General features: G+C 45.4%; 1 protein-coding gene and 1 pseudogene across 6 annotated transcripts in view; one reads left to right on the top strand and one right to left on the bottom strand.

Annotated features, from left to right (window-relative positions):
- Positions 1-10985, top strand: part of UCKL1 (uridine-cytidine kinase 1 like 1) — a 54376-nt gene extending 43391 nt beyond the window's left edge. For 4 of the 6 annotated variants that reach the window (XM_061630967.1, XM_061630968.1, XM_061630969.1 and 1 more), the window contains exons 10-15: positions 82-175; positions 2825-2887; positions 5751-5873; positions 7228-7335; positions 8377-8533; positions 10611-10985. In XM_061630967.1, coding sequence (XP_061486951.1) covers positions 82-175; positions 2825-2887; positions 5751-5873; positions 7228-7335; positions 8377-8533; positions 10611-10687 — 622 coding nt within the window. In that variant the 3' untranslated portion in view covers positions 10688-10985. The remainder of the gene's footprint in view (positions 1-81; positions 176-2824; positions 2888-5750; positions 5874-7227; positions 7336-8376; positions 8534-10610) is intronic. The other 2 variants (XM_061630971.1, XM_061630972.1) reach the window with 1 other exon arrangement.
- LOC133388159 (5S ribosomal RNA) lies at positions 10367-10485 on the bottom strand (annotated as a pseudogene).
- Positions 10986-19539: the final 8554 nt, after the last annotated feature.

Genomic DNA, 19539 nt, shown 5'->3' with positions numbered 1-19539 from the left:
CCATGCTTCAGAGCAGGCCTTTCTGAAATACATCTGGCAAGCTAATGCCTTCTTTTCCCCTCCCCCTTTGTGCCCTTTTAGGGACAAGGAGACAAGCCGGGATGAGTTTATCTTCTACTCCAAACGGCTGATGCGTCTACTAATTGAGCATGCATTATCCTTTCTGCCTTTCCAGGTAGTCTGTTCAAAGTATTATTCCAAATTAGGGCTGACCCAAAAGAGATCAGGGCTGCTTTGCAAATAAATAAATCATCTTCAAAGTTGGAAGAGGACCCTGTCTCTTTGAGCGATTTGTTGCAGGGTCCTTGAAACAGGGCTGAGAATGTGTTCATTTTGTGTTCACTGATTGGCTAGGATCACTCATGTGATCCATATAAGAAGCATTGCCCTCACTCTGATTGGGTTCTGTTTACTCTTAGTAATGGTGGCCAACAGCCAAATCTGATTGGTTATGTTCTATCACAACACTACATCCAGTACACAGTCCCTGATTGGCTGGGAGTACTTGAGTGAAATGGAGACAAAATGGCTGTTTGACGTGGTACCAAAGTGAAGCGGGGGCAGCAGCTGTGAACAATAGCAAAGAGCTAAAAGAAGAGTTAAGGGGCTTTTCGGGAGTGAAATTAATGATTTCCACCTGGATTCAAACCTGGATTCAGCTGTTGATGTGCTGAACCGTTGCCTGACCGCGATAATGGACTGGATGAGAGCTAGTAAACTGAAACTCAATCCAGACAAGACTGAGACACTGTTGGTGAGCTCTTTACCTGCCCATGGTGGATGTTCAGCCTGTTCTAGATGGGGTTACACTCCCCTTGAAGGAACAGGTTCATAGTTTGGGGGTCCTTTTTGACCCTTCCTTGTCGCTTGAGGCTCAAGTGGCCTCGGTGGCGCGGAATGCGTTTTACCATCTTCGCTTAGTAGCCCAACTACGCCCCTATCTGGACAGTGACGATCTCGCCTCTGTTGTTCAAGCTCTGGTAACTTCTAGATTGGACTACTGTAATGCGCTCTACGTAGGGCTGCCCTTGAAGACCGTTCGGAAACTTCAGCTAGTGCAAAATGCGGCAGCCAGGTTGTTGACAGGGACCCATTGGTCCGCACATACAACACCTGTCCTGGCCCTTTTGCACTGGCTACCTATTCGTTTCCGAGCCAGATTCAAGGTGCTGGTTTTGACCTATAAAGCCTTACACGGTGTGGGACCGCAATATCTGATGGAACGCCTCTCCCGCTATGAACCTACCCGTTCACTTCGTTCAGTATCTAAGGCCCTCCTCCGGGTACCAACCCATCAGGATGCCCGGAGGATTGTTATTCGATCTAGGGCCTTTTCTGTGGTGGCCCCTGAACTATGGAACAGCTTACCTGAGGAGATACGCCTGGCGCCTACGGTACTTTCTTTTAGGCACCAGGTTAAGACCTGGTTATACTCCCAGGCATTTTAACGTTCATGTTTTATATTTAATGTTTTTATTCTACTTTGTTGTGATTTTGTATGTTTTATTGTAACTTTGTATTTTAACTCTGCTGTTCACCGCCCAGAGAGCTATTCGCTATGGGCGGTCTATAAATAAAATAAAATAAATAAATAAATAAATAAAATAAAACCTGGAAATAAGAAAGAGGGGAAAAAAGAAAAATCAAAGACAGGTGATTCCACAGAAGGGATGGTGTGTAGTTTTCTCAAGTTTTTAGCCCAAAGATGATTTCAGTTATCAGGATGAAACATCAAGCTAATCTGGAGGGGGACCCAAGAGTGGCTTGCCTTGATCTTAGCAAATCAGCCTCTCTCCAACAGTGTTTTGAGAGCCCTTTCTGTGGGCTGGATCCAGGGCTGGGTAGAACGCTTGTGCTCTGCCCTAAGTGATTTTGCATGGTTTATTCTGCTTTCAGTGGGCATGGAAGGGCACAAAAGCCCTGCCCCGGGCACTTCCTAGTGCCTTCCAACCTGGCTTTGCTCTCTCCCTCCACTTGTGCTTGTTACTGGGGATTTTTCATGGACCTTTTCAAGGCTACTCCGCTGTAACAATTTCCCACATGTGTAGCCAGCAGTTTAGTGACTGCAGATGAGATATTCCGGTGGCCTGCAAGAATATCCCACAGAAGAGGGAAGACAGGTGTGAGGGAAAAGTTCCAAATGGAGAACTTTTAGCTTGAATTTGATTCATTGGTTTTTATTATTGCATTTGTATACCACCTTTTCCTCCCAGGAGCTCGAGGTGGTGTCCATGGTTCTCCTTTCCCAATTTTATCCTCACAACAACCCTGTGAGGTAGGTTAGGCTGAGAGGCAGTGACTAGTCCAAGGTCACCCAGTGAGCTTCATGGCTGAGTGGGGATTTGAACCCTGGTCTCCTAGGTGATAATCTGACACTCTCACAGGCTCATTTTGTGCGCTTGTGCGTGTGTGTGTGGAAGGAAAGGGGGTCAAACACCTTCAGCAAAAACAATTTGGGGGTGGGGGAGCTAAAATTACCCTTCATGGAGAAAGCAGGGAAAGAAATGGAGGAGCACTACAGAAGGCAACCAGTTGTGTCCTCCATCCTTGATTTTTGCCCTTATCCTGAAAAACTGCCCCCAATCCCCCCGTTTGCCAACCACAAATGCAAGCATGAAATTCAGAGGTGGGGGACACAGATATGCAACACGGGTAGGTGCTCAGAGAGCAGGGTGGTAAGTCTGATACGTGCACACAAGCAGACAGCGCTCTTATGTTTAAGGCCTTTAGGGTTTCTACCTCTCTGGCACTGCCTGTGCTCCGTACTTTCTCCCTCTCCGTGCCCAAATTCCATGTTCATTCATGCGTGCCATCTCCTTTCCAGAGCTGCACAGTTCAGACCCCACAAGGCCAGGACTATGAAGGTCGAGCCTACCGCGGGAAGCAAGTAAGTGCCCCTAGCAGAGGATCCCTGGATCAGTCAGCAGAAAACAAGGAACGCGTGAAGCTTTCTGCATGTGGCCGTCTTGCATTTGGGACAAATCTGCCCTTTTTTTGCAAAGCCAGATCCAGGAACACTGTTGTGCACTTCATGTGCATTAGTATATGAAATTGCAAGGCTGTGTCGACCATTTAAAACAGGAATGGGGAAATGGATCTGACCAGAAGGGTGGGTTGTTATCTTCCCCCACCCCTCATGGGCCAGGTTTAAAAGGTGGGCGTCCATCACCTGACATCACAGTTGCATCAGGTGCCTGCATGGGTCTTCCAGGGCACTTTGCAAGGGGCTTCACAAGACCTGACGACCAGCTGATTATCGGCTCTTGCAAACCCGCTTGCATAGCGGATCAGTGGTGCCTCCAAACCCCTTTCCCCATATATAATGTCTGGGGTAGGCCAGTTGGGCGTAGCTCAGCCGAAATGGTCTCACAGGCCAAATGGGGACCCCTGATGTGTTTAATTAGGTGCGTGGGCCAGAGGTGCCTCACCCCTGATTTAAAAAGCACGGAGAGCAATAACAATTCAATGCAGATCTGAACTGTTCCTGCAGTTTGCATGTGCGACTGCCCATACTGAATGATTCTTTGCATAATTAAGTCCTCCTTTTTTGTGGATGACAGTCTCAAACCTGCTTCCTCCTCAGGATTATAACATGCAAATTGGAAAGTCGCAAAAAGTATCCAAGAAACCAAGTTGCCAATGAAAACAAAGAAGGAAAATGCTTTACACTCTCTGTTAAAAAGCCTTTAGATTGGGCTCTGGCACACCTCTAAGTAAACCATTCTGGAGTTCTTGGAGCCACCCCCAACAAAGCCCTGCTAAGCTCTCAAACCCATTCATGTCCCGCCTCTGGAGGGAGTTGTAAGCAGACATTCTTCAAGAGAATCACTTGCCCCTTCAGACAGCCTTCCCCAGCCTGGTGCCCCCAGATATTTTGGACTACAATTCTCATCTGTTTCAGCCAACACAGCTGCAGAACATCTGAAGGGCACCAGTTTGGCGAAGGCTGCCTTAGGACTAGTCCTGGCCTTTGTTCTCCTTCTCCACTTGTTGTTGTTTTTCAATCAGGAATTTTAAAAATGGTTTATTCCAAGAGTCGTCCATCTTTTGGAGTCATTCGGAATTTTTAAGAAGTGCAGTGAGCACCAATCACAAAATGGCTGTTGCGGGTGCATGGAATATCACAAAATGGTTGCCACATGTAAAACAACAGAAAAAAAGGCGCAGACCCGCAAAATGGCTGCTGTGGGGTCATGGTGTAACATAAAATGACACATCGAAAAGAGCAGGAAAAAAGGTATGGGCCTACAAAATGGTGCAGGCATGCTCCCCTCATCAGCTGCCCATCAAGGGGAGGAGAAAAGGCACCTACATCAGCCACTGCCTCACTCACTCACAGAGAGCAGCTGTTCGCACCTCTCCTGTGTTCAGAGCGAATATATCGGTGGCGGCTGGTGGCTTCATGTCAGCTGGGCGGTGGAATCCACTTTGTGGTTTAGTCTGAGCTTTCCAACAGCTAACCAAGCTGTTTATTCAAAACTCGGTCTCAAACCTGGAGTGGAATCTCCTGTCCCGCAGACATGGAAGCCACTAGCCGCCAATGTGATGTACGCATGCTTGAATTTGGGTCGGGTGAAAAAACCCACTAAGCCTGACATACATCCGAACTGGAAAGAACAGGTCCCGTTTCTAGGGGAAAGGCCCCGTGCGCCCCTCCCAAAGTGTGCTGTGGATAGGCTGCATAGCGTGGATAGGTAACAAAGTAGAAAGCAGGGGGATAATGGAATAAATAAAGGGCTGCCTACTGCTTAGAAGCTTTTTCTAATTGATTAATTGCCTAGCTTCAGACAGTTTAAAATTAATTAACCAATTAAAGTTAAGTGCATTTGCATCTGGTGACACCTTAATAAAGGCTTCTTTTCCACGGTCCTGAAGAAAAGGGATAATTTGTCTAAGAACAGTCAACGGAGAGAGGACAAACTCTCCTGGGGCTTCCTGAGGAACATTTGGGGTTTCTTGTTTTTGTTTACCTTTCCTTGAGAAAGGGGTGGATTTAAATGTTTTATCGAGTATTTTCTGAAAATATGTACATACATATACACATACAAATCCTACACCACCAATGGGTGAAACATGCTGTAGCAATTTCTGCTGGGTGCCATGGGGACTGGAGTTTCCTCTGCCTTCCGACTCAATGAAGGAGGCAGAGTAACTATAACATCCAAGCTTCCCAGCAGGAAATGGCTCTCCTAAGTAAATTAGGCTCGTGTTCTTGCTCAGGAAAGTAATTTCTCCTTCATGAGGGGCCAGAAAGGGCCTTGTGATCTCTAGCATCAGTTGCCCCCTCCCTTCCCAAAGGAAAGAGGCTTTCTTCTTGGGAATGAGTTGGAATTGACAAGGAGAGCTAGCTAATGTTAGGGATCAATCCCATTTCGGTCCAGACCCAGATTTGGAAGGGTCTGGCCCTGTTTAAAGTGGAGTGATGCTATTTGATCTCACCCAACTATCCAAGGCAGGTAAGTGTGACATAAGTCCATAGAACCTAATCTGTACGCCTACACTAGCCTATGTTAGCTATTTCTGGTGCACCACTAAACTGAAAAGAAAAGGCAAGAACGAGCCATGTATTCTTTCTTCTGATTTATACCTCGCCTGGTCACCTGGAGGTGATTTTTATTAAGCATAGGCAACAAGGCGAGTGCCAGTTTGCAAGGCCTGTTCTAAAAAAATCCAGACTGCTGGAATGGAAGTAGGAGAAAGCTGGAGGAATTGTGTGTGGGGGGAGTTCCATCTTGTGCTCTGCCTTCCAGATTACTGGCGTATCTATTTTGAGGGCTGGTGAGACCATGGAGCCAGCACTGAGGGCCGTTTGTAAGGACGTCCGAATTGGCACCATCCTCATCCAGACAAACCGCTACACAGGCGAGCCGGAGGTAAAGTGTCTGCACCTGGATAGTGGCAAGGATTTGGACATATTAGCTCTTCTCCACTTTCCTAGCAATATCCCCAAAGGGGTAGTGTTGCCTAGAAACTCAAGGCATCATTGCTATCTGTTGCTGTTTGGTTCATTTTGTTATTGGTTGGTTTGGGGTTTTTTAATGTTATGATTTTAATAACAGTGTATTTTGTCTTTATTTCTGATATTTTTGTAATATATCCTGGAACCATTTGGCAAAGGATGAGTATAAGTGAGTTGTATCTGTTTAAATTTTGCTTGGAGTAGACCTATCGAAATTAATGGACCGGAGTTAGTAATGTCTGTTGATTTCAGTGGATCTACTAGATACAAGGGATGGGAGCTGCTTGTTTTTTCCAGTCTGAACACGTTGGTTGAACTAGCAGGTGGTATCGGTTCAAGTACATTTTTTGTCCACTATCTGTTGCTTTTACTGTTCCGATACCCACCTGTTCCCTCCCTTTGCCATCTCCTCTGTCCCTTGTGACTGAGGCTGGTCAGTTTCATGATAGCCGGCAAAGAAGACAGGCTTCTTTCCTTTCGGAAAGGAAAGCAGCTTTCAGTGCCACCTTCTCATTCCCTCCCCTTCTGCACTTCCTTCTCCTCAGTCTGCTGTGACTGAGACTGGTCAGTTTCATGTAGGTTAGCAAAGGAAAGACATGCTGGTCAATTTCAAAGATGTGCTATCATTATATTGAAGCAGTTTTAAAAAAAACAATAATCCGGTGTTGGGGAAAAACGTGGATGCTCGCACCATTCACATTATCAGGGAGTCCTGTACCAGGTTTGATCTTCATCTATATTCTCAGCCATCCCTACTGGTTACAATGTAGTAGTAGTCGTCGTCATCTTACTCTTTCAGGGAATAGTTCAACTACCTTGAGAGGGCAGATTGGGGTGGGTGGGAGTTATGGAAGATTATAATGATAACGAATACATTTAAATTGTGTTCCTTGACATATACAGCCCAGCCCGACATCCTGTCCAACCAGATCAAAAAGATCCAGCATGGTCTGGTGGATATTGATGAAGCCCATTAATGTTGTCTCGTCCATCCTTTGCCAGCTTGGTGCCCTCCAGACGTTTCTGATTACAACTCCCATCAGCCCCAGCCAGCATGGCTGGGGCTGATGGGAGTTGTAGTCAGAAACGTCTGGAGGGCACCACCTTGGGGAAGGCTGGCCTAGCCCATTTCCCATTCCTGGGCTCAATACTGCTGGCCGTCCCTTTTCTTGTTGGATGCAAGGGATGAGCAGCTCAGTCGTGCAGGGGACCCTTCCCTCTCTGCCTGCCGTTTCTGAACACTCCCTCCCTCCTCCTCCCTCTTCTAGCTGCACTACCTGAGGCTTCCGAAGGACATCAGTGAAGATCACGTCATCCTCATGGACTGCACGGTCTCTACAGGAGCGGCAGCCATGATGGCTGTGAGGGTGTTGCTGGTAAGGGGGAAGGGTGTTGCAGGACAGCTGTGCCTTAAGGAAAGGGAAGGACTTACTGGGCACACCTCTTAGCAGGGGAGGAAAGAGGCTTCGCTTGAAAGCAGGAGCAAGATACCTCATTCCTCCCTCCCCCTGAAAGCTTTGTGGGGAATGTCAGAAAGGTCCCCGCTGCGAATGGAGCAAAGGCATAGCCAACCTGAGCTTGATTCGCCCCTAAGGAAGTTGCCCACAGCAGAGGCTGGCAGCTTAGAAACCCAAGATCGGGCAGCCAAAGGGTATGGAAGTAGAAGGAAAGAACAGGGAGCCCCTGAGCACATTCTGAGCCTAAGGGGTTTGTTTTTGGGACTGAAGCTGGACTCAGTGTATAGTCCTTTCACACAAAATCCCACTGCTGAGCAGCTTCCTTAATTTCAACAGCCAAATTTTGTTGTTAAATTTTGTTAAACAGTTGAGAATCTAAACCTCTTGCCAATTCACTGCATATCATCTAGAGGTCTGCTACCTGCCCATCCCTCTACGTAGAAAGCCCCCTTGTCTTGAGTCAGACCGTTGTTCCATCTGATGATGATTCAGCATTGTGCACACACTGACCGATAGCCGCTCTCCGCATTTTCGGACGGGGGGCTGTCCCAGCTCTCCCTGCAGATGCTGGGGATTGAACCTGGCATGCAAAGGATCTGTCTTACCACTGAGCTTATGGCCCTTCCTCTCCTTAGAACTCCAGAGAAAGGTCTTCCCCATCCCTTGGCCACCTGGTCCTGTTAGCTAGAGATGCCGGGAACTGAACCTGGGACTCTATGCACGCAAAGCAGGTGCTCTGCCTCTCAGCTACGGCCCCTTCCTTATACGATCCTGTAGATGCTTCCCTCTTGTGCGTGGATGGTGCTGTTTCGGCTACATAACTGAACGGCACTCACCTCTGAACATCAGAAATGGAAGGAGCGATACTGAGTGATTGCCTCTGATGGGCCCCCTGAAACCAATAAGCAGGAGGCAAACCGAGGACTGAAAGAGGTTCTGAAATCTTCCCGTTTCTTTTAGGACCATGATGTCCCAGAGGACAAAATCTTCCTTCTGTCCCTCCTGATGGCTGAGATGGGTGTCCACTCTGTCGCTTACGCCTTCCCTCAGGTGAAGATAATTACGACAGCCGTGGACAAGAAAGTGAACGACCTCTTCCGCATCATCCCTGGCATAGGTGAGTGAACAGGTTTAGGAGAATCTGCCGGGCAGAGTCTGAGGTCTTTAGGGTCAGATCCTTGAGAAAGCTTTGCTTTGTTCAGTCTCCAGTGACGCCTGCAGGCTCAGAGCTGCTTGCAGGCAATATTTTTTTTTTCCCCATTGAAGCAAATCTTTGGGCCCATCACACTCTCAATCTCTCTGTCTCTCAGCGTAACCTAACTTGCAGGGTTGTTGTGAGCATAACATGAGAAAGGGAAGAAAACCTTGTAGGCCGCCTTGAGTTCCTTGTAGGAAAGGTGGGATATACACGTAATAAATATATAAGGGGTCATTTCGAAGCATTGGTTTTTGCATATATCCCCACAGTCTTCCAGCTGTTCTGTCTTCTTTTCCCCTAACTGCAGGCAGTTTTGTTTTATTTATTTATATATAAGATTCCCTTCACTATAAGATCTAAAGAGCAGGTTACAACAGTTATGGGGTGCCAACTCCAAGGGAAGCTCGGAGAATGGCAACAAGGGACGGCATTTTCATTGGTGGCCCCCAAATTATTGGATGATCTCCCCGATGAAGTTCGCCTGGCGCCAACACTGTTATCTTTTTGGTGCCAGATCAAGACTTTCCTTTTCTCCCAGGCATTCTAACAGCATGTGCTGAGCTCTGACCCCATCTTTTACCTTCTTTATCTGTGCTTTATGGTTTTTAAACTTTGTATGGTTTTAAAATTGTATGTTTGTTTTTAATGTTCAATGTTCTTAATTTTTGTAAACTGCCCAGAGAGCTTTGGCTATGGGGCGGTATATAAATATAATTAATTAATTAATAAATAAAACAGTTACAAGTATAAAGACAAATGAAACCATTACAGGAAGACAGATTTTGGCTGAGCATCGGGAAAAACTCCTAACTGTTAGAGCTGTACGACAATGGAACCAATGACCTAGGGAAGTGGTGGGCTCTCCAATACTGGAGGCATTCAAGAGGCAGCTGGACAGCCACCTGTCAGGGATGCTTTAAGTTGGATTCCTGCATTGAGCAGGGGGTTGGACTGGATGGCCTTAGAGGCCCCTTCCAACTCTACTATTGTATGATAGCCAGAACAAAACAGCACAAATTCAGCCAAAGAAATGGATCCCACAAAACAAAATACCTTAACTGCCAAAGGCCAGGGGGAAATGCATCTTCAGCATATGGCAAAAGCTATTCAGCGAAGATACCAGATGCCCCTGTGTGGGGAGGGAGTTCCACCATCTAAGGGCTGCCACAGAGAGACCCCTTAATTGGGCCACCATTCCCTGCACTTCTGAGGGTGGTAGAACTGCCAAGAGTCCTCTCTGCTGAACTTGAGAGGTAGACAAGCCTTGAAACAGGGCACCACCACTGCCATGAAGCTTGATGGTAGTATAATCTCTAGGAATCTCTAGGAAAAGTTTTACCTGTTTGATGCTGCTGAGTGTGTATGAACTAGCTGCAAGGATGCCAATCGAGCAGAAGGAGTTTGGCATTTTGCCTGATGGGAATGAATAGGGCAAATAGCGGAGCCAGGGTGGTGTACTGGTTAGAGTGTTGGACAAGCAACCTGGGAGGCCAGAGTTCAAATCCCCACTGATCTATGAAGGGTAACCTTGGGCCAGTCACTATCTCTCAGCCTAACCTCCCTCACAGGGTGGTGGTTGTTATATGCCTTCAAGTTTTGTGAGAGAGAGCTTCGGCTATGCGGCGATATACAAATTAAATAAATAAATAAGTCGACTACGACTTATGGCGACCCTACGAATCTTTTTGGATATATTCATAGGGTTTTCATGGTAAGAGGCATTCAGAGGTGGTTTACCATTGCCTTCCTCTAAGCCTACGGCACCCGGTATGCCCAGACAGTTTCCCATCCAAGTACTAACCAGGCCTGACTCTGCTTAGCTTCTGAGATCAGACAAGATTGGGTGTGTTGAGGGTAGCATGGCTGTAGGCTACAGGGTTGTTGTGAGTATAAAATTGAGAGGAAGGAGAAGTATCTATGCCACCTTGAGCTCCTTGGAGGAAAGGTGGGATGTAAATAAATATCCTAATTTCTGTTTCCTACTGCCACCCTTCAGGAAATTTTGGAGACCGATACTTTGGCACGGATGCGCCTCCCAACTGGAGTGACGAGGAAGACATTCTGGTCTCTTAGCAAGCTCCCCTTTTGTAAAGGAAACACTGTGAAGGAAAAGAGGCTTCTGCACTGCACCTTGACCCCTGACACGCCCCCCCCACCATTGGCAAAGAGACTGTCGCCTTGCATATATTGGTTCTTTCTCGCTCATCTTGCATCAGAGGCTAAAAGCGTATTTTTCAGAAAAGGAGGTGATGAAGAGAGATCCTTGGTGTCTTTTTATGAGCTCAAGAGTGTTTCTGAGTCTAGAGGCGATGTATTTTAATTTAAAAGATTTAATATAACTTATTTTATTAAAAAATAATGTTTCGGCTAAGTTTCAAGCATGTGCGACCATCTTTTAGGTGTTCACGCAGCTGAATCTGTACAAAACCACATCTCTTGTCCTGGTGTCAGTCATTTACATTGAGGGGCTGTGCATCTATGAACGCAGGCTGCCCAAGTGTAGGACTCTGGCACAGATTATGGCTTCCTGAGAATTTTGTCTTTAGTTTGAAACATTTATTGCTAAAATGGTCATTGAGAGGGGACTGAAAATGAATGGAGAGTTTGTGCCAAAATCTTGGTAATCCAGGAGTGCTACAGGAAGGATTTCTCTCCCTAGTCAGGGGAGGCTACAAAGATTTTGTATATCATCATGATTCAGAGGTTTGGATCTGAAGATTGTTATCCTGCTAGTTTTTTTCCTAGTTGTTTACAGTGCTAGTGCCAGGCATGAGGGGGCCCTTGGGCACCAACACCCCCCCGGTGCAGCCGGTGCAGGCTTAAATAGGCCTGGCTGCCCTGCCTCCCACATCATTACGTCAGTGCACTGTGTGCCCAGGCGTTCACATGGGAGGCGGGACAGCCGAGCCTATTTAAGCCCATGCTGGCTGCATCGGAGGTGGGGTGTTGTCCGCCGCCTGGAGTGGGGTTGATGTGTGCCACAAATCACACCCCATAACCCAACACTGACGCAGATTATAGAGTGGGAGCTCCACCCTCCCAGGAGCCCTTCTCAGCCCCAGGGGTCCTCAGCCCCATGCCCTACCTGGCCGGCCACTAGCACCAGGCCTGGTTGTCCATCTAAAATACACAGACACACATGCCTTTTGTCCCTGCAAAGGAGTCTTTATGTATTTATTTCCATTTATAGACTGCTTACTATCTGAAAGATCTTGAATATATAAATATATAAACACATTAAGTATAATAAAGACCATTTCAAATTATTTACGTAACAAAATACATGAACAATATCCATATGTACATAGACACAATATTAAAGTTAGGAGAACCTGACAAGGCATGCTCTTTTGAATGTGCCATTCTTTCTGAACTCTTGTTTGCTGCTGTGCATAGATTAAGGGGAAAAAAACTATAAATGATGCACCAGGCTGTATGAAACTTTATATCAATATGTTTGCACATTGCCTGTCTCCTGCATCTCCCATAAATTGGCTCTGTTGTTTGCCCTCTGAAATGTAAAGAAATCAGAGAATGAAACGATCTCAGGAGTTGTTAGGATACTAATCCGGGGGTAGGGAACCTGTGGTCCTCCAGATGTTGTTGGATTCCAATCCCATCAACCCCAGTCATCAAATCAGGGATAGGATCCTCTGACCAGTGCTGATTCAAAAGCACTCCATCAACCTAACAGGCCAATATCGATTGGAGTTTGTTCTTTGTCTTAAAAACATAAGAAGAGCCTTCTGGATCAGGCCAGTGGCCCATCTAGTCCAGCATCCTATTCTCACAGTGGCCAGCCAGATGCCCCAGTGCAGAAGCCCACAAGTAGACCTGAATGCAAGAGCACTTTCCTCTCCTGCAGCTTCCACCAACTGGTTTTAAGAAGCCATCTTTTAAAGCCATCCAAGTGGGTGGCCATCTCTGCCTCTTGTTGACGAATTCCGTAGTTTAACTAGGCACTGCTTGAAGAAGTATTTTTTTGTCTGTCCTGAAACTTCCAACATTCCGCTTCGTTGAATGTCCGTGAGTTCTAGTGTGATGAGAGAGGAAGAAAAACTTTCTATCTACTTTTTCCATGCCATGCATAATTTTATACACTTCCGTCACATCGCCTCTGACTCACCTTTTCTCTAAACTAAAAAGCCCCAAATGCAGCAACCTTTCCTCCTAGGGGAGTTGCTGTACCCCCTTGATCATTTTGGTTGCCCTTTTCTGAGCCTTTTCCAACTCTACAATACCCTTTTTGAGGTGAGGCCGCTAGAACAGTACACAGTATTCCAAATGTGGCTGCACCATGCAACAGCACTATGATATCAACAGTTTTATTTTCAATACCTTTCCTAATGATCCCTAGCATGGAATTTGCCTTTATTTACACACTGGATTGACATCTTTATTGAGCTATCCACTATGACCCCAGGGTCTCGTTTCTGGTCAGTCCATTCACTCAGTTTGGAGGAGCGCATTTGGAGTTCTTTGCGGTCCCTTTTTGTTTTAACTACCCTGCACAATTTAGTATCATCAGCAAACTTGGCCACCTCACTGCTCACCCCTAACTTATGTTTATGAACAAGCTAAAAAGCACAGGTCCCAGTACTGATCCTTGGGGGACTCCACTTTCTACTGTCCGTTCCTATTCTCTGCTGCCTGCTACCTAATCAATTCCAGATACACAAGAGGACCTCTCCTCTTGTTCCATAACTGCTAAGCTTACTCAGCAGTCTCTGGTGAGGCAACTTGTTGAAAGCTTTTTGAAGTCTTAAGTACTATGTCTACTGGATCATCTCTATCTTATATGCTTGTTGACACACTCAAAGGTTAGTGAGACAGGAGTTTCCCTTGCAGACGCCATGCTGGCTCTGCTGCAAGCAGGACTTGTTCTTCTATATGCTTGGTTAATTTGTCTTTAATAATACTTTCTACCAGTTTTCCTGGGACAGAGGTTAAGCTAATCGGCCTATAATTTCCAGGATCTCCCTTGAATCCCTTTTTCAAGATTGGCATTATGTTGGGCACTTTCCAGTCCTCAGGTATGGAGGTGAATGTGAGGGACAAGTTACATATTTTTGTTAGAAGATCAGCAATTTCACATTTGAGTTCTTTGAGAACTCTTGGGTGGATGCCATCCGGACCCAGCAATTTGTCAGTTTTTATTTTGTCTGTTAAGCCTAGAACATCATCTCTCATTACCACTATTTGCCTCAGTTCCTCAAACTCCCTGAAAATGTCCGTTCAGGTTCAGCAATATACCCTACATTTTCTACCGTGAAGACAGATGCAAAAAATTCATTTAGCTTCTCTACAATCTCCTTATCCTGCTTTAGCACACCTATGACTTTTTTGTCATCCGAGAGTCCAATCGCCTCCCTAGATGCTCTCCTGCTTTGGATGCATTTAAAGAAATTTTTGTTTTTGTTTTTTATGTTCTTAGCAATGTGCTCCTCAAATTCTTTTTTAGCATCCTTTATTGCCTTCTTGCATTTGTTTTGCCAGAGTTTGTATTCCTTTTTATTCCTTTTTATTTTTATTCCTTTTTATTCTCCTCATTCAGACAAGACTCCATTTTTTGAAGGAAGCCTTCTTGCCTCTAATTAACCTCTGCTCATTAACCATGCTGGCATCTCGTTGGCCCTGGCGGTACCATTCCTGATCTGCAATATACACTCCAGTTGTGCTTCTATTATTGTGCTTTTAAACAACTCCTAAGAATTTTGGAGTGATTTGACCCTCTGGACTTCGTCTTTCAACTTTCTTTTTGCCACTCCCCTCATTTTTGGGAAGTTTCCTCTTTTGAAGTCAATTTATTTATTATTTGATTTATATCCCACTCTTCCTCCCAGCAGGAGCCCAGGGCGGCAAACAAAAGCACCAAAAATATTTTAAAACATTATAAAAACAGACTTTAAAATACATTAAAACAAAACATCTTTTTTTAAAAAAAAAATTTAAGTTTTCAAAACATTTTTTTAAAAAAGGTTAAAAACTTTTTTTTTTTTTAAAGATGGTTTAAAAACATATTAAAAAGCAATTCCAACACAGACACAGACTGGGATAAGGTCTCAACTTAAAAGGCTTTTTGAAAGAGGAAGGTGACCGTGTTGGATTTTCTTGGCAATTGGCCATTTACATGTATGTTTAATTGAATAGCATTATGGTTTATTCCCAATCAGTTCAGGATTGAACTGTCAGCTGCTATCAGCTGCTTTTACCGATCTGTTTTTTCCCTCCCAAAATTATTGATATCAATATTGATATTTTGACAGGAAATATCAATATCATTGTTAATATTGGTATTTTAGAGGCAGATGTTTTTTAAAAATAAATCCAGTTTTGAAAATAGCTGCAGAAAATCACTACGTAAAAATCTGATCCACAGTGATAGAGAATAAATGAATTAATGGCAAATTCTGTACCAAATCGGAATTGGGCAGAATTCGAGCACATCCTCAAATGCAAAGATGTATCACTGAACACCAAAGTCAGGATCATTCAGACCATGGTATTCCCGATCTCTATGTATGGATGTGAAAGTCGGACGGTGAAAAAAGCGGATACGAGAAAAATCAACTCATTTGAAATGTAGTGTTGGAGGAGAGCTTTGCAGATACCATGGACTGCGAAAAAGACAAATAAGTGGGTGTTAGAACAAATTAAACCAGAACTATCACTAGAATCTAAAATGATGAAACTGAGGTTATCATACTTTGGACACATCATGAGAAGACATGATTCACTAGAAAAGACAATAATGGTGGGAAAAACAGAAGGGAGTAGAAAAAGAGGAAGGCCAAACAAGAGATGGATTGATTCCATAAAGGAAGCCACAGACCTGAACTTACAAGATCTGAACAGGGTGGTTTATAACAGATGCTCTTGGAGGTAGCTGATTCATAGGGTTGCCATAAATCAAATTCGACTTGAAGGCACATAACAAAACTACAACTGGCACATCCCTAGTCATCATGGACAATAAGCAGAGATTATGGGAGTTGTAGTCCAGCAACATCTGGAGGGCCAAAGGTTCCCCATCCCTGCACTAACTGGTTGGGGTCCAAGACAATGCTAGTTGGGTTGCTTGCCTCCCCCTTGAACTAAGCCATGGTGTGAAGTGGGCACTTACACTATGCAAGAGCAGCCATATTCAATGTGGCCGTTGTGGATGAGTGCCGTACGGTGCTGCCATCTTGGAAGTGGACAGTGGACAATGCCTCAGCAAATGGACAGTTATGGATGCAGCCATCTTGGATATCACATAAGAACTCTCTGGCAACATCCTTTTCCCAGCTTGGCAAGAGACTCCCAAATAGGCCAACATCATATCCTGTGACTTCTCCAATTAAGAGCCAAATGCCTGAGTATTGTTCATTAATTGCAGTTAACTGGACAAAACGTCTCCACAAACTAAAAATGACAATAATACAATAATCCCCACGATTGAGAAAGAGTCTTTCCATGTCCAGGGCATTTCTAGTCCAGGCTTTTTCACTATGACCAGCTGGGACTTTCTAATGTCTCTGGTGGGTTGCCCTCCCCCCAGTCTTTCAGCCCAAGACCTTTTTTCATGGGCAATGATGGGGACTGAAAATGGGACCTTCTGCCTCCAGAACATATGCTCTACCACTGAGCAAAGCTATCAAGCCTGCAACCGTTTCCTGTACAAATTTTAAATGCAGCGCATTGTGTGTCCCCTGATCACGACCCCCATCACTATCTTTCATGGGTGACCTTTTAGAGCGTCCTGGCTGTGGCAGTTGCCCCACAACATTCGAAAAAGTGTGTGGGCGGCCTGTTAACCCACTTGCCAGACCCAAAATGTGAGCACATAACCCTGCCCTTCCTTCAACAAGTGACCGGAAAACCAGATACACTAACTGTGAGAACAAATCTGTCCTCGGAAGCCAACAGGTATGCCTCTTTCATACAGAGCTCAGAAAGAAAATGAGAAAGTTTATTTCTCAGGTGTGTACCTTTAGGCTGCAACATCCAGTATGGCCAAGATTTTAGAAACAAGCTTTGTTTAGGTGGGGCAAGATTTTAAAGGTCTTCACTCTGAATTCAGACACATGGATCCTGAGCCAGGGAACCGCCAAGCACACAAAAAAGAGAAACTACACAACTGGAGTCCAACAGATGGAAGAGTTGGTTGAGGAGACTATTATTTCCAAAGCAAAGTCCTTTGAAATAAATTAAATAAATTAATCTTTAATCCTGGCATTGCCAATGCTGTGCCCGTGGGCACATTTGTGCCTGTGATGACCTCCCCCATCTGCACCTCTCTCTTTACCCCCACTCCCACTTTTTTCTCTCCTTCAGAAGTGGGAAGAAACTGACCGCAGCCTTTAAAAGTACGAGAGAGGAGGGGGGAAGTGGGAAGTCTGATCACCCTTTCCTACTTCCTCTCTCCTCTCTATGAACTTTGCCAGCCTGACTTGGGCACCCGACAGCCAAGCAGGAAAGAGGGAAAGCGCCTTGTAAAAAAATGTTTAAAAACAGAGAGAATGAAGGTAAGTTTGTGAGGAGGAGCAGCAGTAACTAGACCCAATGTGAATGGAGCAAATGAGAAATAAATGAGACACACCTCTTACCCCGGCCTTCGACACCTGAGATGTGTATTTTTAGGGCCCACCCTATTTTCTGGGATGTTGCTTTTAACTGTTTTTAATTATGTGTTTTAACATTGTTGTACCCCCCCAGGACTTCTGGGTGAAGGGCGGATAATAAATTCCAATAACAACAACCCAGTGAGGGTGGAAGGAAGGGCAGGAGTGGTGTGTGTGCGCATTTTCTCCTTGGGCTAGGGCTGTGCTTCTCTTTGTCTCTCTGAGGGTGAGTTTGTGTTTGCTTTTACTTTCTGTCGGACCGGGGCTTTTTCTCTCTGTTTTGGGAGCTGGGTTTGTGTTTCTTTCTCTCTCTGTCTGTTGAGCTGGGTTTGTGGGTCCTGGCAAAAGGATGCTTTGCCATCAGTGAAATGCGTGTTTCTGTGACTGGCCACCATTTTGCGAATGGATTACCCCCATGCCCCCGGTCCCTGTAGCAACTATTTTGTGACAGCATCCATAGCATTCTCTCAAGATTCCAGATGGGCCTGTGGACTCCAGACGGTTGTCTTATTTGCTGTTTATAGTTGTTTATGTGGGGACTGCAATAAAGACGCTGCCCTTCGGGCTATAGTAAGGTGAGGCCAGGAAAATCAGTGTTCTGACTACCTGTTTGCATGTTTACATTTTTATCCTGCCTTTTCTTCAACGAGTTCAGAGTGCCGTATGAATGGTTGGTTCCTTCCTAGCTCCCTTTGATTGTCACAACAACCCTGAGAGGTAAGTTATGTGACTAGATCATGGTTAGCCCAAGGTCACTCAATGAGTTTCACGGCTGAGCAAGGATTTGACCTTTAGCCTTTCCAGTCCAAGTCTGATATTGTGGCCATGGTATGGTGCTGGCTGTCAGGTACAGAGAGGGAGATAGGGAGAAATTATTATTAGCCATGTCAGTGAAGTTTGGATGGTATCTGGTCCTTTCCATTCCATCTTGCTTCCTCATTAATCTCTGGATTTTTTTTTCTTTCTGCATGAAAATTCACACTTAAAAATGGAGCTTTACACATTTTTTCTCAGAATGTGTGCTTTCAAACACATTTTGATAAATCTTTTGAGCTGAGAACTGCGTTGTGGCATTCAGAGAAATGAAACCTCACATAGACCGCCAATTAGCTACCGGGTTAAGTTCAAGAGGCTGCTTCTGGTTTATAAAGCTCCGTACAGTTTGGGACAGGGACACCAAAAAGACTATCTCACCCCTTATATACCAAACTGATAACTGTGCTCTACAGGAGGAAGCCTCCTGCAGATACCATCTTATCAGGAGGTCCATTCCACACAATATAGGAACCAGGCCTCTAGTGTGGTGGCACCTTCCCTTTGGAATCCCCTCCCCTTAAATATTAGACAGGCGCTGTCTCTATTGCCTTTTTGGCACCTCCTTGAAGACCTTCCACTTTCAACAAGCCTTTTAAGTACAGACCGTATCCCAGTCTGCGTCTGTGCTGGAATTGTTTTTTTAGGGGTTTAGAGTGTTTTAACGTTGGTGTGCTTGCCACCCTGGGCTACTTTGGAAGGGTGGGCTATACATTTAATAAATAAACAGACACCCTGTTCACTGATGACATTGTCATCGGGGTCCCTTTTAGTCATCCCACACCTTGTGGAGATGCATTGGATGGGAAGGGCTGTAGCTTAGTGGTCAGAGCATCTGCTCGGCATGCGGAAGGTTCGATGCCTGGCATCTCCAGGTTGGCCGAGGAAAGACCCTCGCCTGAAACTGTAGAGAGCCTCTGCCGCTCAGTGTAGACATTAACATTAGCAGGTGCCACCAATCAGCTGATTGGTGGTGCCTGCAAACCCCCTTTGGCCCAGGCAGCTGATGTCAAATACGATGTCAGGCGTAGGGCAGGTAGGTGTGACTTGACCAGACAACTTTGCAGACCAAATGGGAAGCCATGGTGGGCCTAATTAGACCTGCAGGCCAGAGCATCCCCGCAGCTGCCTTAGAGGTACAAAGGAAAACTGGGGTGTCTTATCTGTTCACACCAGCATTCCCAGGTGCTGATCTGTAGTACTGGGCCAGCTTCCTGAAATGTGGATACTCTGCTGCATGTTTGATTGTTGTTTGATTGTATTGGTTTATCTTGTAAACCACTCTGTTCTTTTTTTATAATGAAAGACAGTTCATTAGGGAAGGGCTGTAGCTCAGTGGCAGGGCATCTGCCTTGTGTGCAGAAGGCCCCAGGTTCAATTCCCAGCGTCTCCAGATAGGCCTATGAGAGACTCCTGCCTGAAACCACGGAGAGCTGCTGCCAGTTGGTGTAGACAATACAAAGCTAGATGGACTGATGGTCTGACTCTGTATAAGGCTGCTTCCTGTGC

The sequence above is a fragment of the Rhineura floridana genome, chromosome 6 (genome assembly GCF_030035675.1).
Source record: "Rhineura floridana isolate rRhiFlo1 chromosome 6, rRhiFlo1.hap2, whole genome shotgun sequence".
In the NCBI taxonomy this organism is placed as follows: Eukaryota; Metazoa; Chordata; class Lepidosauria; order Squamata; family Rhineuridae; genus Rhineura; species Rhineura floridana.
This window is presented reverse-complemented; position numbering and strand designations above follow the sequence as displayed.